The 23967-nt window shown below is 40.9% G+C and overlaps 1 protein-coding gene and 1 pseudogene across 3 annotated transcripts in view; one reads left to right on the top strand and one right to left on the bottom strand.

Annotated features, from left to right (window-relative positions):
• ARHGAP18 (Rho GTPase activating protein 18) overlaps nucleotides 1-23967 on the top strand; it is a 123181-nt gene that overhangs the window by 52920 nt on the left and 46294 nt on the right. For all 3 annotated transcript variants that reach the window (XM_036247895.1, XM_036247894.1, XM_036247896.1), the window contains exons 2-4: nucleotides 12621-12814; nucleotides 15757-15992; nucleotides 19702-19765. In XM_036247895.1, coding sequence (XP_036103788.1) covers nucleotides 12621-12814; nucleotides 15757-15992; nucleotides 19702-19765 — 494 coding nt within the window. The remainder of the gene's footprint in view (nucleotides 1-12620; nucleotides 12815-15756; nucleotides 15993-19701; nucleotides 19766-23967) is intronic.
• Nucleotides 5196-5814, bottom strand: LOC118621260 (annotated as a pseudogene).

Below are 23967 nucleotides of genomic sequence, written 5' to 3'. Positions count from 1 at the left end.
TGAATCAAATAACAGGAAGACGTTGTTGGCTCTGGAGGGAGCTTTATAAAATTAGACTGAGACATAGCAAGTACCTGGAATCTGCCTCCTTAACCTCCTCTCACTGTGCTGCAAACATATTGTACGCTTTCTGGCTTCTTGCTGCCTCTGTGTGGAAGTGAGCACTGCAGTCTGCCCCTCTCAAGTATTGTGAAGCCAGTGCTGCCTGCATTATTTTCCTGCGTAACTTATCTGCCTTGGAACGTAGACTCTCGCGGATCAGAGGTCTTTAGACCTTGGACATCAATCAACATGTATAGTACCTTGCAGTTAACGAGGAGTCAATATTTGTTGAATGAATGTATGAATCACAACTTAGTTATCTGTTTATTATTAACAAGAAAGAAGCCAAGCTCCATAGCATCACTCCACCAAAACATTGAAGTATTGACTGTACTCCAATCCCAGTGTTCACTTCATTACTTAAAATGGAAAATATACTTCAATATGTGGATTAATTTGACTGTTAACCCTACCACAATGATATTAAAAAGCAACTTACAGAATTTTGATCAACACCCACAATGAAGGAAGATTAATGAATAAATGTGGAGATTGTCGTTCGGTGAAACTTTTTAATTTTTTAAATTTTGTTAATCCTTGCCTGAGGATATTTTTTCTTTTTTTTTAGAGTGAAAGGGAAGGAAGTGGAGAGACGGAGGGAGGGAGGGAGGGAGGGAGGGAGAAACATTGATGTGAGAGAGACACATTGATTGCTTGCCTCCCATCTCCCATACAAACCTGACCGGTGTTGGGGATCGAACCTGCAACCCAGGTACATGCCCTTGGCCAGGAATCATGCTGACACTCTAACCGCTGAGCCAAACTGGCCATGGCATTCAATGACACTTTCTATTCACAAAGCTATTGGACTATGAAATTAACATTCCTGGATTACATAGGTTGGCATGTTCTTAAGAGCTTTACAAATATTTCTTTTTTAAAAAATATGTTTTTATTATTGATTTTAGAGAGAGAGGAAAGGGAGAAGAAGAGAGAGAAAAAAAACATCAATATGAGAGGCTAACATCAATCAGCTGCCTTCTGCACACCCTGTACTGGGGATCAAGCCACGACCTGGGCATGTGCTCTCACCAGTAATTGAACTGGCGACCTCTTGGTGCATGAGACAATGTTCAACCAACTGAGCCACACCAGCCAGGGCCACAAATATTTCTTATAAAAGTTATGTATTTTGCTTTATAGAACCAGCTTCAGCAACTAGCTAACGTCCTTTATGAGATGGGAACCCTTAATGGTTGGCTCTCAAACACTGGAGTTAAAAAAAATCATAAAAAAGAAACAAGAGAAAAAAGTTTTTAGCCCTAGATCTTTACTGTAGAGTATCTGGCAACCTGGGTCTTGCTGAAGGTTTATCCTGACAAGACAGTAAAGGAAGTTCATCTTTGATGCCATCATCCACCGCAATTACCACGGCTTTGGTACCCAGTACATAAATGTGGCCTTTTGCCCTGGAGGTGCTAAATTTTCCTCGTTCTTTCACCTCCTATTAGAACTTTCTCAGACTCTATTCTGGTTTCTAGAGGCTCCTTTCTCTTTTCAGTAGCCCATTGGCCATTATCTTCTGCAGGGTTAGCTTCCTAAGCAACATTCTTTCTTCCCTCTCTCTTTTCTGACAAGGAGTGGGGGATGGGTACCAGATCTAGCTGGTATGTGAGGTCCCAGAATGTTGGCCAGCCCAGACTGGGGCTCAGGAAGGAGACCCAGCAGTTTCCCTTTTGGAAGAAAGTAGGAATCAACCAACCTGGATTGTTTCTTCGCTAGGGAGAGGGCGCAAGGGGAACCCAGGCATGGACAGTGGCAAACAGGAGCCATGGCAGTGGGAGACTGCAGGTGGGCATCCTGACCTGGACGTTGTGGGTAGGGAGGCAACTCTCAAGGCCATTAACTTCATGTGGACTTCAGTTCCCACATACAATGGCATTTTGGACCCAAATGCCATGTTGCTTGTGGTTACGTGGAAATTCTGTTGTCCCGTGTAAGCAGAAGATAAATAGTAAGCTAGCATAAGCTTGGTGGTGAGCCTGAGACTCCGGGAGTCCTAAGGTGACCAGGATAGGAATTTAATTAGGACAGTTACAGAAACTTCCAGTTTTGGAGACTCAATCCTCCCAGAATTTGATGTGCCTGTGGGTGGGATTTACCACAGTTCCATGTGTCCGTAACTGTGCTCTAGAGTATGTGGTATGCGGAGAGCCTAGTGACTTTTAAACCAAAACACTTGCTTTTGTGGGATTTTGATTTTGTTTTTTCCTTCCAATGTTAAGCTTCAAGTCTTCACCCCCAAGCAGTGTGTATCTTACAGCTGGAAATTGCCTTCAGTCTCCCATGTTCTGTTTTCTAGGTCATGAGTCTTAGGCTGCCGCTTTCCATCTGTCTTGTGTTGGGTCAGCTCAGATTCTAAAACGTACCAAGAAAAAAGCCTGGGATGTTCTCATTTAAAAGGAAAAATGAGAGAATGTTTAATATTTAATGAGAGACTGTGTAATATTCACACAGTCTACTTGGTAACTGACTTGCTGAAGACATTTAGAGGAAAACATTATGGACAAGTTGTTTCTAAGCTGGACTAAATTATGTGATTAGCTGGAAGCCGTTTCTCCAGCCTCTCCATTTTCTCAGCAGAGCTGACTTTTAGCACCTGACTTATAAAATACTTCCTGGCCTTCAGTACTTATCGCTGGAGCGTTATAGTGTTTGAAGGTCATTTGGCGCTATCTGTAAAATTACATCTAAGTCCCCGTGCGGCAGCTTGCTTTTTCCCTGCCCAGGAGTCGCCACACTGCTGTAGCTCTTCCCAACTGTTCAGCTCTTGCAATTCACCGATATTTCTTTGGAATAATGTTTGAAGATCCTCTCCCTTTTCAATGTGTAATGTAAACACAGATATGCTTTCACTGTTCATGTCTTCTTCCAGTGTTGATCTGTGGTCTTCTTTTGTTGGCTGGTGGAAGGTTGTGCTCCTGTAGCCCCCCTGAGATGTGAGATGATTTCTCTACCTTATTCCAATAAATAATCATGAATAACTAAGAGGAGTTTGATAATTATGCACCTATCTCTTCCATAATATGTCCATTTACTTAGCTTTAGTTATTATCAAAAGGGTTTTTAAACCAATTTTGCCTTTTGCCCATGATTTTATTAGCACAAGAAAGTTGGTGTTATCATCATATATTTGAAAGTCTTATGAAATGGCAAGACATTTGCCCATAGGAAATAAATCAAACCAATATTATCCAGTCCTATTCCAAAATTAAGTTAAAGATATTAATGTTTATATTTTTGTGTGTGATATCGACAAATATTTTGATGGCAGGCGCTATGAATCAATAGCAACCTACTTTATGAACCAGAGGGAATATCAGAAAGTTGCAATTTCTCAGCTTGTCTTCAGACAGCACCCTGGATGAAATTCCTGGCCAACAGCTAGGCATCTGTTCTGGATTCCAGGTCCTGAAGACGTTGTTACGTGCAGCATGTGAGAGTTGCACGTTGGTGAATATTGCTGTTTGTATTCATGTGTGTCTAAGGCACACTGGGAAACGGTAATAATGAGCCCCCAAGCTGATAGGAGGCGTGGTGGGGGACTTCTGAGTGGTGAGTTCAAGAGCATCCGAGAAGATGGGAAGACTCGGTCTTCATTAGCGAATCCTTTTCTTCTCACCTCTGAAAACGTGTTGAGAGCTCTATGGGTTCTCCAGAAAGAACAGAGGAGCACAGATCTGCAACTGTAAAGCCAAAACGTTTGCTTTGTCAGGAGCAATAGAAGTAAATGGGTAAAAGGTTGGCAAACATTTTGGATGCTGATAACTACCTTTGAAGCCTGATGACTTTGTGAAACCAGACCCGGCCCTGACAGTTGTGGGGAGGCAGCCGCACCCCAGCTCAGGAAGAACAGCCTTAGTCGTGGACCAGTGAGTGGGCTTCGGGCAAACCCGGGGCGGGGGGGAGGGGCTGTGAGGAACAGAGCTGGGGAGACAGGGGTCCCGGGATGGGTTATAGCACTGACCTCAAATCACTGGTCTGAGTCTGTGGGCGTGATTGAGCGGGGCCGAGGTGGAGGTGAGGGGCAGGGGTGGCAGTCGGAGAGGAAGTGAGATTTGACTGAGGAAGGAACGGTGCACCACAGTGGGGCTGAAGCATGTTAGAAATGATGCTAAAGGAGATCATGACCCAGAGGCCATGCTGGACAGTTGTCTGGGCCACTAGTTCAGTGAGGAACCGAAAAATGTCACCCGTACCTGGTGTTAGTGTCGTGTGTATTTATATCTCCTGATAAATGTTTGAATAACTTGGTTGAAGAGACATCTCAGATAGGGTGCCCAATATAGAGTAGGCATCCAAGAAGTAGTTTAAAATTTGTTTTAGATTTGACAGGATGGAACCAGGGAATGTATCTTAAACTGTGTGCCAGTGCTTGTGGTTTAATATTAGATACAGTCTGATGTGAAATCAGCCCCTTCTTTTGTATGTTGTTACTCACTCTCTCATAAGGAAGTCTGTTTTTGAACTAAACACCTAAGAGTTACAGGGGCATAGAACAGTGACCTATTAATGACCTTTTAGGGCTTCCTGATGACTAATTTCTTCGCTGTCTACCTTTCATGTCCCTGTCTTCTTTCTTTATAATTTTGTGCAAGTAAATTAAAAACCACCTTAGAAATTAAGAAGAGGTTGTTTTTCCAGAGGTGGCAATAATTCATTGAACAATTCACAAGCGTCTGCTATGCCGAGTCCTTTGCTGAACACAGGGACACCGGATGAAAACACACTTGCCCCAAGGAACACACAGTGTATATAGACGCAGAGAGACAAGTGTGAGTGTGTCAGCGCAGGATGCGGTGAGGGCTGTGGAGAGACTGGAGAAGGGAGTAAATGTCTTTCTTTATCCCAACCCCCATGGAGAATGTTACCAAGTTATGGAATTAAGTAATGACAACTGGAAAACAGATCCATCTGGAGAGCCCAAGCTCAGAATGCAAGGTAGCTGCTGGTATCTAATCTCTAGGTAGCTCTCTAATTGACCCCAGCAAGAAATGGAAAGCGCTTTGGAGATGAACTTGCAGGTATAGGGAGGGTGTCAGGTGGATACGAGTCCTGGTGATGGATCCTTTTCGTAATGGTAGCGGTGCGGTTCATTGAGCGGTGCCTCGGTGCAGGCGGGGGCTTGCCCACGGGACTCTCGCTGTGTAAGCCTGGACGTTCTGCCAGTTCTTCCTGAGCAGTGACGCCAGGAAACTGACAGCTGAGTGGATTGTACACAGGCTCATCGTCTGTCATCAAGAGCCAATGACAGACAGCACCTTCTTCGTCTGGAACTTGATTGTGGATTCTCCTCCATCCACTTGGGCCACCATGTTCTCATTGTGGGTCAGCAAGGACAGGGATTTGCCAGGCTGATTCAGGCCTGGGCTCAGGATTTGTGGGATCTGCTTGATCGGAGACTCTGAAGCCAAAAAGACATCATACATCTTGGCCAGCTTCTTGGCCAGTTTCTTATTTTCGTTGAGTTTCCAAAATGCTCTGATGTCCATGTGGTGGATGTCCATGGCCTTGGCCTCATCAGTCCTGCTGCTCCCCCAGAACACACGTGGAGAACATCGTGTGGAAAATGAGTTTAAGTGTTTGCCCTTCTGAGCTTCATCGTTCTGCCAGCTGATCTGCAGCTCCACTGTCTCCAAAAACGTTGGCAGCTTGTGCTGTTCTGTGCAGGAGCGCCTCACAGAGGGTGTCCCGGGAAACTCGGCCGCTCATGGCTCCTCAAGCTCCAAAACCAGAAATGACAGGTGACAGATCATTGAAGTGCACATGCAAACTCAGTCTGCTATGCTGTGAGCCAGTGTTCCAACATCATGATGGTTTATGTCAAAGCCCCGCTGTAGATCCTTTCATGCTCTTCTTGGAAGAAGATTTTAACATTAAGAACCTCTGGCGTCCACTAAGCCACTTGTTGTCTCCCCAGCTGAAGGGGAAAAACTGCTGCGTGAGAGAGATTTGGGGAACAAGGAGGATCTCACTTCTACCCAGAACCAGAGCTCTAAAGCAGGAAAGACCTGTGTCTGGTGGCCAACAAGAGCTCATCATTTCCCCTTTATCTACCCTGTGTCTCCACCCAAACTGGAAGGGAATGTTTCCAGCCTGCCTTGCTGCCTGCTGACTCTCCCACATGCCTCTCTGTACCGTGCCTTCCCTTCTTTCTTACTAGACTTGGGTGGTGCTCACTGCCTGTGTCCCTATTCTTTTGGTGATGTTCTCACATAAATTGGTTTTTGCCATAGTTTCCTTAAAAGTGATAATGCCAAGCTTTCAAAGCTATCTCTCAACAGGGTCACTAATGGGCTGCTTCTGTCAGTTTCCCTTAGACAGTGTTGTGTTTTTAAGAGGATAACCGGTTCATTTGTCATTGTTTTTCTGTGTCAGAATTAGGTAGACTCTTTGAACTTCTATCCAGTGCTAAACAGATGTGAAATGACTTTTATTTTGGAAAAAAAAAAAAGAAAGCCGAAAGAAATAATGAGTACATGAAAGGGGTAATGTATGCAAAAAGGAAAAGCGAGTTTATTTGAATTATGAAAATTAACAGTATACTTTTTAAACGATAGCAATTGGGTCAGATAGAGGAGACAGGAATCCTTTCCCTTGTTTCTGAAGGCCACCTGGGAGTGAGGAGCGACCAGTGTGATGCTGCTTCCTAATCAGCTTCTTACTGCCTTCAGGCATGTCAGTGTTCTTTCTTCCTGGTTGTCAGAGCCACTTCTAATAATTACTGCTTTCAGCTCAACAATAGTAGGCATTCACTTCCAAGGGGGGAAAATGACTTGGGTCATTCGTAGGCAGCAGCTCTTCATAGTCATTCAAATTTAGTGTATTCTGATGGACAGGGCCATTACAGAGTATTAATAGCTGCACTATCTCTTGATGGCGGTGATTACTTCTTTAATATCCCTGCCAAAATGAAAGAGAAAAATCTGCACATCAGAATCTCATGCTGGTCCCCCCCACCAACTTGGAGGTAATATAGATGGATAAGTAGAGTGAGTTTTTAAGACATTTAAAGTTTTTTAAACATCTTCAAACAGTTAAAAAAAGGGGGGGGGTACATTTGAACTTATGCTCTAGTGTGAACAAACCATATTTTAGAAAATGCATCGGAAAAGGTTTCTATGCATTTTAAAGAGGTATGGTATGATGGTTAAATGCATTTTTTTTCTAGATAAGTGCAGTGGTCCTTTACAAACATTAATTATAGACTGTCAACAGGTTCACTTTTGTTTTTGTTATGTGAAATACAGAACAGAGAGATCTGAGCATCTGATGCACTAAAGTATTTCTACCCTTTCTAGTCTGTTTGGTATAATAACATAACCACTGAAGAAGAAATGAGAACATTAACCTTGGATCTACCATCACTTTGTTGGGTGACTTCGGAGAAAATTTAACCCTGGGGCCTCAGTATCTCACCTAGAAAATGATGGGATATGTTTAAAGAGGGTCCAATATCGTCCTAAAGTGTACACGTCAATAAATATGGCTTTATTGAAAACGTACTTGGTCCTTAGGTTGATGATAAGTCATGATCTGAGTAGGAACGTTTTTCTTTTACATTAAAAACAGAACAAAACAAAACAAAAATAAATTTTATTTTTCAGTCTCCATCTCCCAACCCAGTCACTTCTTTTCCTGCATTGGAGACAAAAGTAGGATAAGGAATGTGAACGAAAGTGTATCTCTTTAAGAAAGAATCTTGTAAGAAACAAAACCAAGTCTTAGCATCAAAGAGTGTTAAGAAAGCAGACTTTGGGCCACAGGAATGCCTGTGTAAGAGGCAGAACCAGGAGACAGACTGGCTGTGAGGTGTAGCAACAGGCCCCCTGATAGGGTGGACACATACAAAAAGCAGAGACTGGACCAGATAGTTCAAAGAAATGTCCTAGTTCCAAACAAATCTGCCCTGAGATCGTTGTAGGAAGAGGTATGGATGACAAAGGAGCATAAAGGAAAATACACATTTTCAGATGCACTGGCCAAAAGGGGAAGCTTAGAGAGAACTTCTTCCTCTTACGCTGGATGGATAAAAGCAAATGATAAAAGACGTTGGCAAGGCAGGGGTTTTAAATGACGTTTTTATTCTTTCTCATTGTAGTATAAATTAAATATGGATATACAATTGGAATAAGTCCCAGTTTTGATGAAAGGCTGTAAAACTAAAGTAAAATAAACAAAGAAGTAGGTCAAGAGTCACGAGGAAAGCCTGTCTGTTGCTTTCAGCAAGGCTTGCGGAGTGCTGCCCACAGAGTTGGTGCTTTTGGAGATCCACGAGGTGTTGTTCTTGAGAACTCCTAGAGCAGCGGTTTTCAAAGTGTGGTCCAGGAACACCTTGAGGTCTCAAGGCCCTTTTAAGGGTCTAGATGATCAAAACTATTTTCATAATAACACCAGAGCATTATTGGCCTTTTCCACTCTCATTCTCTCAGGATAATACAGTGGAGTTTGGCAGAGGCTACATGATACGCAATATGGCAAAAGTTTGAATGCAGGAGCAGATGTGAGAATCCAGATGTCCTCAATTAAACTAGGCATTAAAGACAGTTCAAAAATGTGAAACAATGCTACTCTTCTCACTATATATATGTGTGTGTGTGTGTATATATATAAGTTTGGAAAATATAGATGTTTGTTGTTATCAAATAAACTAGTATTTGATTTTTCCATTTTAATATCTAATAGCATTCATATCAGTAGATATAACCTATATAAGCAAAAGCTCTCTGGGGGTACTTTATATTCTTTAGGTGTGTGAAGGAGCCCCAAGACCAAAAGGTTTAAGAACAGCTGTCCTAGAGGCTAAGTAAATCTGAACCTTTGAAGAGGGCACAGGTGGCCTTATTGCAGTGTGGGGGAGGGGCAGTTATGTGCAGTTCGTTGTACAGGTGTCAGCAGTGACGCCAAGTTGAGGGCCCTCTTCATGGTCATCTATGAGGCACTTCAGGAAGAATGCTCACTTGATAACTCAGCAAACAAAGCAATCGAGGCTATTGGTATTCTTCCCATTTTATAGATGGGAAAAGTTAGGATTACTGAAGTTAAGTGACTTCCCAAAATCATAGAGCTAAGTCGACCTGAACCATTTGGTGCTATGACTCCCAGTCCCGTGTCTCCATGTCATTTCGCTGACTGCACTGGTCCCAGGATGACTCATCGACCAGCTTGTTTTCTTCCAGTAGAGCACGGGGTGATGCAGGCAACCCCCACCGCCTTGCCATGAGCACCTCCTGTCAGACCAGCTTACTATTCCCTGGGACAAAATAAATAACAGGCATTACCTTGAAGACTATCAGTTCATTAGAAATTCACTGAGCCGGTGAAAAGGACCACAGAAAAACAATAGGAGAAAAGATAGGGAAACAAAGCCCCACTTCTGACAAACACAGCATGGGGTCATGTGGCAAGATGAAGAGGAAAGAACATTGCCCGAGTCAGGGTCTGTCAAGTTAGTGTTGCTGGTGACGTGCGTGCCCACGGGCCCCGGGCAACGTGCTGACTCTGGGATGCGTCGGGGTGCCAGGGGCAGCCGGGCCGCACCTGCCTTCAGAGGACAGTGTCTGGTTTGTCGTGGTCGAAGACGAGAGATGACAGTGTTGGAAGAGCGGCCCTGGGAGCAGCACATAGGACTCTGGAGGCCGAGTGAGGCAGAAGGAAGGTGGAACAGTCCCTGGCCGGGAAGCAGGTGGGGGAGCTGGTAGTTGCCTGTGGTACAGACGGTGCTTCTTCGATTTCCGCGCCACGTGCCGGCGTGGATCGTTCGGAAACAGAAAATACTTCTGCTCGGCACTTTATTATGTGTAGCAGATGTTGCTTTATGTTCTTGAACCCAATTTGCAGAAGGAACATGGTGTCATATAACCTACTTCTAAACAGGGGAGAGGAGACCATTAACTGGCCTCTCACCAGGACAGTTTTAAGAAAGGCCAGACTTTTAGCCTTGGCCTGCCTGCAGTGCAAAAGTAGAGTCGATTCTGAGGAGGAAAGAAGTGACGTGACATGTTTATCGATGTAAATCGTAATCAAAGAATGTTCAGTTACATTTTTAGAGGAAATATAAAATACATGGTGTTCTGACTAAGGAGGGTTATCTTATCACTCAACGGTTGCCTCCCTCCACTCCGCATTCTCTAATATAAGAAAAATGTTTTCTTGTAACATTTACTGATGATAGGAAAAAAAAAAAAAGATCCATCTCTCCATGACTCCATATGTCAGGTTTTCACAGCAAACCTATTTAGCGTTGGAATCTTATTGAAGTCCAAATATCAAGTGGATTCATCAGCACCGAGCGTGTCGCTTTGGGCTCTGGGTTTGTCCCGAAAGCAGGGCTTGATGGGGAGGTGTGTGTGCCCTTGCATTTTCCTGCGTGTGCTCTCTCAGTGGAAATTTACTGGGAAGTTCTTGCCAGAATAAACACATTCTTTCAGGAGTGAAAGACTTCATGTAGTTTAAGTCCAACTGCTCCTCTTTCCTGGGAGCAGACAAACCAAATTATTCGGCATTCGTCATCATACTTTCCACATTCCACAGGACTTATCGAAGTCTCCTGTGGCTGAGAGTTGTAGGAGATAGGAATGAAGTAGATGAGCTTCCATGACAATGGGAGGTAAAACAAAAGCAAGGACAGGGCCTCTATGTATTGGACATGAAATAAACCCCCAATTAATCTGGCAGACTTTCTGTCAATAGCTACCTCTGGTAGAGCAGAATGAAGGAATATGAATGACCCATAAAGAAGCTGAACTGCTGATCACAGAAATTTAAAAACAATTATTTGTTTTAAAGAGAGAGAGGGAGCTTTCTCATTCACATTTTAATTTAAGAAGCAGGAGTGTAAACTTTCCAATGAGAACAATGACTTTATCTAGGCCACTTGGGTGAGAGAAGGGGACCGTTCTGGGATACAGGGATGTAAACAGGATGGCTCGGGCAGGGAGGGAGGAAGTTGCCCTGAATTAAGGGATGGGGGAGGCGCACAATGGACAATGGAGACTGGAGGAAAGAGATTCCCACAAACATGCCTAGACTTCCTCCTGTTGGCCCCGTCCTGACACTCATTCATCACCACCCCACCGTGACTTCTGAGGGGAGATTACAGTGACTCTTCACTCATTAATGCAACCAGTGCATAGTCAAGGCAGAGAACCATCTTTAAAAGAATAAAACTAGCCTATTGGCATATTACAGTTAAGTGGTCAGTTATATTGCATTTATTTGCCGCAATAGGCAATTAAGTTCTATGATTTTTTTCTAAGAAACCGTTGAAATTTAACTGCAATGTAGCTTTGACTAGAATTTAGTGACCCTTCTCCCTTATGTGGTATTAAATCTGACTATTTTAAGTAAATATAGGAAAGGCCAGTTTAAATGTAAAAATGTTCACATGCTATTAAAGAGTTTTGTTTTACTGCGTATCTTTTTATTTGTGTGTGTGCTGTAAGTAAAACCAATCCAGCAAAGTATTACTTCCTAACTTCTTCTTGCGAAATAAAAGAGCAATGTGAAATTAGAATAACAAAACACTAGTTCACCTGTTATTGTATCCATTAAAAGTGTATTTAAAAAAAATTATTGAATATAAAAGAGAGGCACCATAACTGATAACTTTTCTCTTTTAAGTAATTAGGCTTTGTCCCTCTATATCAAAATGAACAATTTGAAACAAAGAATTTAAAATTTCTATTATATATGAATTTTTATTATAAGGTCCTTTCATTCAATTTTAGTAGAAGGTGAGATGTAACATATAAAGACAGAATATAGTTAATTTGAATAAATTAACATAAAAATACCTTCATTTATTAAATTTATTCTTTTCTTCGTAGATGGTATTTGAAATCAGTATTTAAGCAGTAATCTAAGATATTGAATTAGAATCACCAATAAATTAATTTTTTCAATAAATGAAGTTTTGCCACTTTAAAAATACATGTAAGTAATGAGCACATTTATAAGTAAAGATTAAAAGTTGCTTTCTATAGTAAAATATAACTCAATATGTCATTTTTCTATGTATGTTTTGGTTCCCAAAATAAAATAGAAATTCAAAAAGTACCTAATTTACTGATTGTAGATATTTGATATATGAAGATTAACTGAGTTTGGTTTATAGATATAAATGATAAATGTGAAATATTGTTTACAAATTTAATCCTAATTTAATTAACCAATGACCTCTAATCAAGATTTAACCTGTTGTTTTCTACAAACAAGGTTTCAGGTTTAAAGAAGTCAAAATAATTTAAGTGAAATGGAAATGGAAAAATGATTTCTCACATTGCTATTTGTTCTTCACCATACTTTTTTGGGGGGTAAACAATGAAACCGTTCCTTCTATAAGCATATTATAATTAGTAGCATCTCAGGGTAAATAGTTTCAATATGTATATATCTCTGGTTTTATTAAGGGGTATTTAAGGAGTTTCCAAATTTTTCAGCTCACTGCTATGACATTTTTTAAATTGTACTGCTTCCTCATGTACTAAAATAAACCATGCTTTCTTTTGAATTTATAGTCGCAGATATGGCCAGTACACTATGAACCAAGAAATCCCCAAAGTTAAGGAGAAGCCTTCATTTGATCGATCGAGTTCCCAGGATTCTGTGGATGAACTATCTATGGAGGACTATTGGACTGAACTAGAAAACATCAAGAAATCTAGTGAGAACAGACAAGATCAAGAGGTGGTGGTGGTCAAAGAGCCTGATGGTAATAACAAACTAAATAACACTTTTTTGTTTGTGTATATATTTACAGGCGATGAATACGTGGAAAGGCAGAGAACAACAATAAGAAATTAAAGATGTAGCAACCCAAAAAAGCATAATGAGGTTGCCTTTCAACTAGAGAATTACTGTTTGTGGCAGATTTATAGATGCAGTTGCCAAATCCAAGTGGCATGAGTAAATTCCTTTAAGCTTATATGGCTAAAGTCTTGTTGGCTACGCTTACTGTGTCATAGACTTTTAATGCTGGACTTGATCTTTGAAATCATCTAACCTCCCTTTGAATTCCTTCTGTGGTATTCTCGCCAAAAGGTCATGTGGCTTCTAGTGAGGGGGATGCCCGTGGAAAGCTCACTACTTTGCAGTGATACTATTTTTCCTCTGGTCAGTCAGATTGAGTTGCTTTGATGTCCTATATTTTATTGATTATAATCTGCTATACTCCCTTCAACTCACATGCTTTTTGGAAGAGCAGAACAAATCTCTTCTGTTCTTGCATGATAGCCTTTCAAATGTTTGAAGATAGTTATTTAACAAAACCTTTCTAGGAGAAAAGATTCACGTGAACTATTCCTCATGGGTGGTTTTCAGACCTACCCCAGTCCTGGACATCTTTCAAAGCATAGTACCCCGGATTGGATGCAGTGCCATTGGGCCAGCCAGCTAACCTAAGAGCGTAGATTTGGACAGGGGAAGATGGCAATAGCATTTTTTTATTTGCTTCTTTCTTGTCTTTGGTCCATAATTTTTCACACGTCTCTTCCCAGCCATATTTCCCATGGTTTCACTACTACACTTGATATTCTGGGAGAAATATGTACAACTACTTTTTCTCTCCCCTTAAATTTCATACGAGATGATGCTCAACCAACTGAGCCACACTGGCCAGGGCCATTACTTCTTTTAATCCTTTGAATTCAAGCAGTCATTAAGTTTCGATGTCCAACTTTGACATCTATTATACAGTTTTCTTTCTATGCCTTAGGCCATTCATAAGTTTATAAGTATATCTTTGGTATATAAGTCGATATAAATGCTGAGAAAATAAGAGCCACAGGCAGTGACCCAGTAATAGTGATCTCCTTTTCAGTGGAAGACTTCTTGGTTTTTTTCTTTTTTTGGTACGTGCCCCTAGAGGGAACTGAACCTGGGACTCTCAGGTCCGCAGGCCGACACTCCAAGTGCTGAGCCAAACTGGCCAGGGCTGTGTGGAAGACGTCTTAACTCAATTACGCAGCATTGATTTGTTTAAGCAGTGAAATCCACTTCAAAAGGTCTTTCTCTTTTGTTATAGTGTTGCTTGAAAAATTTATCAATAATACCTTAAATTTGTAAAAGAAAATTATAATCAATTCATTTTTTTGTTTGAGTTTTCTTTCATTTTTTCCCCCTGACTTTACCAGTAAAGTCAGGCTTATTTGTGATAATATCTCAATCTTTCTGTGTCAATGTTTCAAAATGGACACAGCACATCAATGATCTGCTGAAACAGGGGGAAGCATCTTACAGGAAACATCATTCAGACCTGATCCATAGCTGTGTGTCATTAGCTATTTCATAATTTTCCAAGATGAAAAGGTGTTCACAGGTTGTTGTTTATTATGTGTTTATCAAGAAAAACTAGGAATGTTTTTACATGTCTCTGCCTTTTCTTTGACTTCAAACTGAGTTTCACCTCTACTTTTCAGTGGAACAAATGATTCCATCTTGTAATATTGTTTATCATGCAATCTGAGCTTTCCCTCTGGCAGTTGGTTTTATACACCTTACTGAGTTCTACTTTAGCAGCATTAATAAGAATGGCTGCCTTTATGTCAGTAGTAAACAGCTCTTGTTGCCTGGCATGCAGAATGTCTGGCACGACATTATGTTTCTTGAAGCCAAGGTTATTAATACGTGATTTCTACCCTCAAGGAGTTTATATCATGTAGAAGAATAGACAGGCAAAACCAGTCAGTACTTCATCATGTGACACAAGCCACAATAGAGCCCTGCACAGCTCATCCCATATAACATCCCCACGTTTGGTCATGAGGCCGCCAGGACAGCTGGGCTGTAGGTTACAGATGAGAACACGAAGTTGGCGTGAGGCTAAGTGACCGGTCCAAAGTGACGTGGCCATGGGGGGTATGGATGCAGGTCTTTTGTGTCCCAAGTAGTTGGTCTTTCACTTTCCTCTGTCAACTCGGTGCTTGGTGTGAATCTTTTGTTTTTCTGTAATTTTTATTAGATCTCACACAGTATTTGCTTTACTGTTTACATCCTGCTTTTAGTGTTTTCAATTGATCTGATTATGTAATGTGTTGCCTATAACAAGCTGTTTTTTGCTATAAATAATGTGCTTTTTTTTTTTAATTTGTAAAAAACATGCATCTGATATGCTGACTAGGGGAATTTAAAAAATTAATTTCAAATTGATTAGTTCCTGATGTCTAGATGCTCTTTAGTTCTTTGTCACACTCCCTGTCAGCGACAGGGAACAGAGAAAACAAACCTTTCCATCAGTTAGTGTTGAACTCGGGGGTAGTGCTGAATTTAAGCCAAGAAGCAGGGCTTTAATGGATATCCCCAGTACTGACTTCCTTCCATAACTTGATGGAAATAAGTTATATTTTCATTGCTGTCTCATCTCTGGAAAGGGAACAGTATAATCTTCCCATAGTTAATCTGCAGAGAAGTTATAGAGGTTAATTACATTTGAAGTCATTTGAATTTTTTAATTGAGTATGTATGAAATGGATCTAAAACTTGATATCTCTGTAGCTGGAGTTTATGGCAGTTGTCCAAGTTTCAGATGATGATTCTGAGCACTATGGTTCAGTTGCCATAGGAGAGTTTCAGTAAGAGCTTTTTTGTAAAGCTTAAGAAAATGTCCACGTTCTCATATGTTGTGATCTTAAATACCGCTTTTCTCTACTGTCTCAGAGGGCGAACTGGAAGAAGAGTGGCTTAAGGAGGCCGGTTTGTCTAATCTCTTTGGAGAATCTGCTGGAGATCCCCAGGAAAGCATGGTGTTTTTGTCAACGTTAACCCGGACCCAGGCGGCAGCTGTTCAGAAGCGAGTAGAGACTGTCTCCCAGACCTTAAGGAAAAAAAACAAGCAGCACCACATTCCTGACGTCAGAGACATATTTGCCCAACAGACAGAGTCAAATGAAAAAGTGGGTCTTCTTTCTTTCTTTCCTTTTCTTTTCTTTTTTATTACAACAAAGGGATAATTGCTTAGAATCAACTAGACGATGCAGTTCATACCATGAAAACCGTAATGAGCACATTGTATTCCCGACAGTGGAGCTCGGTCCTGGCAGGGTCAAGAGGGGCTTGATCCCTGTCCTTCTCCTCGAAGACAGTGCTGATGGGGCAGAAAATTACATGAGTTACAATCCAGTGTGACACTCCTCATGTGAGGTGTCCTTGGAGCATTAGGAGTGGCCCTACACCCCTGCCCACCCCCGACAATGTGACTACCGAGTGTTACTTATAGAGAACTAGGAGAGAGGGATTCTTCCTTATCTGTTAACTCCTGTAGGAAGATTTGCTTTTTCCCGGACTCATTTGAGGATGACTGGAAGTGAGATCTGAGTGAACGCGTTGCAGCTGAATTGCAAAGTAGGGACCTAGGAAACAGAAAACTTCCCTTTTGGGCGTAGCACTTTGCGTGGTGCCCAGCACATGGAAGATTTAATTAAATACTTGTCAAGATGACCTTTAGAGGAAGCTGTTGGTGTTTGATAGAAGCTATGGGACTCATGAATGAAAAGATGTCTGGGAACATGGTAAAGTAAGAGACCTATATTGCCTAAAACAGTGCTACTCAAAACACCAGTTGGTGCCCTGGCCAGTATGGTCCAGTGGTTAGAGCATTTTCCCATGCACTGAAGGGTCAAGGGTTTGATTCCTGGTCAAGGGCACGTACCTGGGTTGAAGATTTGTTCCCCAGCCCCTGTTGTGGTGGATCCAGGAGGCAAGCAGTCCATATGTCTCTCTCACACTGATTTTCTCTCTCTTTCTCTCTCTCTCTCTCTCCCCCTCCCTCCCTCCTTCCCTTCCACTCTCTCTAAAAATCAATGGAAAAATATCCTCAGGTGAGGATTTAAAAAAATAGCCACTTGGTGGACTATGTGTTACTCATCCATGAGGACACATGGAGCTTGCACAGAAATGTAAATAACATCCGATCCTTCATCACGAAAGTTTTACTACCCAAAATAAATAACTCAAGAGAGCTGAACTAAATGGTGTCCTTAGGGTTGAATTTGATCATATACTGGCCTGTTCCCAGATGATACTGGAAACCCACTAGGGTGGTTGGAATGAAAGAAAACAAAAGGAATCCTGAACTATATAATTGCAGTGATAATAATAGCAATAATAATTGCTGCCGCAACTGAACACTTACTGTGCTAACTACTTTCTTTGCCTCATCTCATTTAATCCTTACAGCTGTCTTTGGAGTGAGGTATTGTTTTCATTCTACGGCTGAGGCTCATAGACTTTAAGTAACTTGCTCAATGTCCCGTAGAGAGTAAACCCTAATTTGTTTGACTCTAGTATGTGCTTGTAACCACTGTGCATCCTGCTATATTTGGGTTTCCATACATGATTCTGATGTTAAGTAATCCAAACATGAGACTATTTACACTATAAAAAAAAATAAAAGAACAAAAATTTTATGATTCTTTAAAGAAATGTGGGGATAAGGGGGCTTAGATTTCAGGTATCTTTCTGTCATGTAGAGCTTTATTGCTTTTTGTAGACACTTCATTCTTCTAAGAAATCCTTTATAGCTGCAGAGTTCTTCTCCATTCGCTTGGTTAGTTGTGGATCAAATCCAGGCTGTGTTGCAGTTTCGGGGTCACTGGGTCATTCCAGGCTGGTCTCCTGGGGCTGTGAGGCAGTTAAGCACTGGGTGCTTACCACCCAGTGGTGATCTGGGAAAACCACTGGAATTGCAGGACTGAACTAGGTTTCCAGCTGTGGGAAAAATAAATGGCAGGGAAATATAGTATTACCAACTAAAGGAGGCACGAGGAAGGAAGAAGGGGGAGGGGACACCGAGCAGAGCCTAAGCAAAATGCGTACGGGGGGAGTCAAGCCAGTTCCCAAGAGGATGTTGCTACTCACTGCTAGAAGCAGGATTTTTCAGCAAATCCCTGGTAATGCCTAAACTACAGGGTTTGAGTTCAAGGTAATTGGTAGATTGTATCATCTGATGGAGTCATGAAAGAGAACTAGCACCCGTCATTTAAAGCAGTGTTGACTTGCTGACACTGCGTGCCTCTAATAGAAACACTGCCCCCCGTTAGGACCATGCCCCATCCATCAAGCAGACACGAGCTAGCCCTCCTCACCTGCAGCCCCTCTGTGCTCAGACCATGCATATTCGGCTCTTCCATTGTAAAATGCTTCCTCATGAAGCCCTTGCTGACACTAGGAAATATAATACAGAAACGAGTACCATCTGCACTGTCATCTTCAATTGCTAAGGAAAACAATTCCGACCACATGCTCTAAAATATGTGTCCGCGTGTAAGATTAGAATCACTCACTGGTTCACCGGGCCATGGGGGGCTCACCTTCGGTGGGCTTGGGGACGAAGGAAGGAGGGCATTGCTCAGTCCGGAGGGAGACTGGAGTATGGCCGTGACCCCATCACCATACACTCTCCCGGTGCCACCAGCCTTGAAGTAGTGCAGTGACGGTGTCTATGCACCTGACCCAGGACTTTTCTAGACTCAGACTGCAGGGAAGGGGGGAGTCCTTGGCCCACAGGTTGAGTTGAAATGTATGGTGACCCCAAAGGCCACCTTCTTTTGTGTAGAGATGAAAATCTAGTTGAATGATTATTTTAAAAATAACTCATTCAATTAGACCTGTGTGGTCGATCTAGCCCCCCCTTCCTGATTACTGAGTCCCTTCTGAAGCCGGACTTGGAGAGGCGGAGGAACTGCCTGGCCACACTGCTGGTGAGGAGAGTGAGCTGCTGCCCCGTGTCCGTAACCCCGAGAGGGCTTCGTTCCCAGTCACTGCCCCAGCCCCTCGAGAAGGAGTTCCTTTGCATACCTGTGCTCTTCGCACCCGTTTGGTAATTAGTTTTAATTTATCTCACATATATCACTAGATTTTATTTTTAAATTTGAGGGTTTCTATTTTATTACCTACCTGTCACCTTGTAATTTTGTTTAATAATAGCCTTATTGAGATATAATTCACATACCATCCAATTCACCCATTTCGAATCGACAGTTCAGTGATTTCTAGTGTATTCACGTGTTTGCAGCCATCACCACAATCGATTTCCATACACTTTTATCATTCCTAAAAGAAAGCCCAACCCATCCGCCGTCATTCCTTGTATCCCCCCCTCCCCCTGAGGCAGCCACTAATCTGTTTTCTGTCTCTATGGTTTGCCTTTTCTGGACATTTCATAGAAATAGAATCATATGATATGTGGCCTTTGTGAATGTTTCCTTTCATTTAGAAAATGTTGTCAAGGTTCATCCATGTCATAGCATGTGTCAGAACTTCATTTCTTTTTATTCCCATCGTGTGGATAGACCATTTTGTGTATCTCCTCGTCTACTGATGGATATCACTAGCTTTTTGATATGTTTGTCTTTTCCCCTCAACTAAATAGTGGCCTCCTTGATAGCAGGTACTCTCTTGGCATTCTTCATATCCCCCTTGGATTATCTTACAAGTTGTGGGTAATCAGGTATTTGTTGATTGTAACCATCGCACTTTCCCCCCGTGATTGCTATGATTCTGAATACATGTCTTCTATTCTAAAGGTTAGTAATGGAATTATTTACAATACCGTTTTCTGGTTGTGAGTCGGAGATGACTAAATGGCCCATTTTCTATCTTTAGGCTCCAGATGGCACTGAATCACAGTCAGTCAGAACAAATGAAAACAAATACCAAGGAAAAGATGGTATGTTGGACCTGTTCTCTTGTATTTTCCCATTTATTAGTATAACAAACAGATACAGCCTTTTAAAACATTCGCTTTCAATTCTAGTAAGAACATTCTATTAAAGTAGTAATATAAAGTACCCAAGTAGATAATTACACAAGGCTGAGCCTTTGATGATGATGATGACTGGTTCATGTTTGTGTCTATCTGTTCTAACATCTCTATACAGAGTTACTTTCCCAAATGCTTACCCTGTGCCAGGTACTATGCGGAGATGTTTACCTAATATAATATATTCAGAACTCTATGTAGTAGGTGTTATTCTTCATCTATTTTACAGATGAGAATACTGGTGAAGTCACTTTCCCAAGGCCATACGGCCAATAAATGGAGCCAGTGAATTTGAAGCCATAAGTTCTTAATTCATAAATGGATTACTTTTCAGAAAGATTAGAAAACTTTAAAAAATATTTTTTGACAGTTTATTATAATTCTCCTTTATATATTCTTCCTCTTTATCATATGTTATTTGATAAATGGATTAGAAATTCAAGGTATGGATGAAAAGAAATATTAACACTTTATTAGTACTTATCAAGAGAGAATTTATAGCTATTTCATTTAACAAAAATAAAACGTTCTAAATTAAAGTAATAGACTTAAGCTTAAAATTTTGGTTTTTAATATGTTGTTATTTCAAACCAGTAATGAAGCTGGTCTGTGGCTGAGGGATTCTAGGACTTGTCCTTTTCTTTCATTTATATTCTTAAGACTTGGCACCTGATATGTCCATGCCATTAGAAGTGTTGTATTTGGACTGGAAATAGTTGGGCAGGAGTCTCAGGTAGACGGTGGAGGACTGGGAAGCGTTCCCAAACGTCCTATAAAAATCAGGAGTTAGTCCAAGATTATATGGGGCATTTGGGAATCTTGGAGCATTTAGTATCTGTGTTTTTTTGTTCTTCCATACTTTTCTGAGAACTTTCCTGCACCTCTGCCTTTAAAACACTCTCACACACATCTGTGTAATATGTGTGTATATACACACATACATGTCTATATATTTATATCTATAAAAGCAATTACTTTTCTAATTCTGTGGAGGTTTCTTTAGGTGCATGTTTTTTTTAGCAGAATAAAATTACTAGATGTTTCCCCAAGTCTACATACCAGCAAACATTGAAATGGCAAGCAAACTGGAATACCCAGTGCTGGCCCGCTAGAGAGCTGGGCCAGCAGGAGAGACAGATGAACCTTTTGTGCCCGTGTCAATGTGCTTTAGGCTTTGGGCAACAGTGACTGGCAATCGCTAAGTGAATACCGAGGAAAATATTGTCTTTTCTTGATGTTTTCCTCCCTTGCCAGCGATGGTGATACAGGCTATATAAATAGAAGTCCTGGAGGACAAGTTCATTGTAGGAGCACTTCCCAGCTTAGCCTGCGGCAGGCGAGGGAAGTGTGGCGAACTTGCTGCCTGGTTTACATCTGCTTTTGCTGGATTGCCGCTAAGTGGGCACAGAGCCCCCAGTCAGAGTAATAAGAGAACGTGTGTAATGCCCTCCAAGTCACTGAGTATTTACTGCTGCACCTGTTCTGGGCAATGCCACGCTCTTTCACTAGCCAGTGAATTAACCAGTGTTATGCAGACATTGAAAGGTTCTGGACAAAATGCATGGAAAATACTGTTTTGAGTTCGAACGTGGAGCTCTTTCTGCTTGAAATCTGAAGGCATGCGTGACATAGTCTATTGTAAATGTTTTCCCTCCACTTGGGCTTTTATAAAAACATGTTCAATCAAAGATACTTATTTCAAATGAAAAAGTTATAAAGTGCTAATGCTGCAAGGGTTGTCACATTTCGAATTGATCTACTGCTAAGTATCAATATTGACTTTTTATCAAATTATACAGCTTTATGTATATGGAAGTCCCGGTGTTTAATACATGTATCTAGAGCTATCAATAATTTTTTAAACTTTCATATTGATATGTATATTTTCTTTTTTGATTCCCGTGGATGAAGACAATTTCTTTTTTAAAATAAAGGCACTTGGGATGTTTCAGACAATTGAAAAGCTTCAAGGAGTTGTGTAAAATGTTTGTAACCCAGTGCTATTGACCACTTCAAAACCAAAGGAGAATAGATTAAAGAAATTATATTATTCATACTTGAGGACTTTAAGAGCCAAAAGGTTATCAAAGCATTCTCGAAACTTTTCTCTTTGAGAATAGGTCATTGATTCGTAGATACTTTGTCAACCGATGAACTATCCATTTCTTATAGCAGCACCCACACTACCCGGCAGCTGTTTTTCCCACTGTCTTCCCTGACGATTTACCATTGGAAACTTTATGCTTTGATGCACCTTTCTTTTTTAAAGTTTGTTGCCATATTTTAGAGGAAATTTGTATGTTTTACGTATTGTAACTTAATTTATACTTTTTCTACTCAGTTTTGCATTCCGTACAGACATTTCATGGATGGGAGGGGTGGTATTTATTATAACTAACCTGGGGCTGTTGAAGAGAAAAAGGAATAGTTTTAAAATTGTTGTCCATAAACAGTCACGTTCTGGAAAGGTAGCTTCTAATTTAAGAAAATGGTCCATCTTGTTTTCCCTCTTAGAATAGTTTCCTAAGAAACCAACATATATATTCCCAGTAAAACATAAAACAGTCTAAACCAGTGGGAAAATAAAACTGAAATTGGGCTTTGGCATTTAAGTTAATATTTATTTTTATTTTTAAAAATATTTTTCATTTATTGGTTTTAGAGAGAGAGGAAGTGAGAGGGAGAAAGAGATAGAAACATTGATGAGAGAGAACTTCGATTGACCCCTCCTACAAGCTCCTCACTGGGGATTGGCCCACAACCTGGGCATGTGCCCTGACCTGGAATCGAACCTGCGACCTCTTGGTGCATGGGTTGATGCTCAACCACTGAGCCACACCGGGTGGGCTTAAGTTAGTATTTAAAAATTAATTGAATGAAGGTCTAGTTATTCTAATTTTTAAAAAATTTTCACAGGCTATTGAAAAGCATAAAATGTGGTATAGAGGACAGCAGATCAATACTGTCAAGGAGCTTCTGATTTATTTTTATTTTTGGAATTGACATTGGTAAATGTTTAATTCCTTTCTTAACCGTGAGAGCCACTAGGAGCAGGTATGTAATTGGAAGGACCCAGTGCAAACCGAAAATGCAGGGCTTCCTGTTCACATTTCAAGAGGGTAACAGTAGCGCTCAAACCCACCCAGTGCCCTTCTGGGCCCCAGTCCTGTGTGCCCGGCTCGGGTCACGTGACCACAGCCAGCCTGTTTACCGAGTGGGCGTGAATCAGGCTAGATTTACATTTATTCTTAATTTCCTTTTGAGTAAAACAAAAAGATTTTTTGTTTTTAATTTAAATGACTATAAATATTAGGCAGCATGCTTTTAATAATAGGTATATGACATTTATTAAATTTTGACATTAACTGTACCTTTCATCACCTTGTTGTATTAGTATATAATATATAGTTTATTTTGTAATTTAATTCTGTTCCCCATGAATTGAAGGTCTGCAATGAGAAAATAACAGTAATCCTGTCATTGGTTTCAAGGTTTTTTAAAAATGTGAGTTGAGTTAAAACCATAAACATATCAAATAGTAAAATTTGGAAGTATTTTTCAAAGTTTAAAGCTGGTGTTTTCAGCAAAGAAGCTTTCAAATATATATATTTTTTTCCTGTAGAATTAACAGCAAACAAACTGTTAAACTTTTCATACTCTTAAAATGTTTATGTAAATGTGCAGAAGTTATTTGACTAGGTTTATAGTTGTAGGACCTTTTATTGTCTGATAGAATCAGGTGCAAAAACCTACGGATTCCTGTACCAGGTACCTTGAGACCTGACCCCCACAGCGATGCGTTTTTGGCAGTATTTCTCGTTTTGAAATTTTTACCGTGACAGGTAGGCAACATTCCAGAGTGAAAAAATGCAGGGTGTGGAAGTGGACTCATTCCTGGTGTCTCTCCCCCTGCGAGGAGATGAAATAGTATGTTGCTAGTTCTAAAACAGACTACAACTAACCTAAATAAAACAACAATGAAGTCTATTAAGTGTTTGTGACATTCTTCACTCAGAATTTGAGATCATCCAGCAATATTTTGCAAGTGCGACCTCCAAGAAAGATTGCACAGTTGAACTGTGGATTTCTGGTCCGCGCATTTCTCCTCC

The sequence above is a fragment of the Molossus molossus genome, unplaced genomic scaffold (assembly GCF_014108415.1).
Source record: "Molossus molossus isolate mMolMol1 unplaced genomic scaffold, mMolMol1.p scaffold_m16_p_8, whole genome shotgun sequence".
NCBI classification, from domain to species: Eukaryota; Metazoa; Chordata; class Mammalia; order Chiroptera; family Molossidae; genus Molossus; species Molossus molossus.
This window is presented reverse-complemented; position numbering and strand designations above follow the sequence as displayed.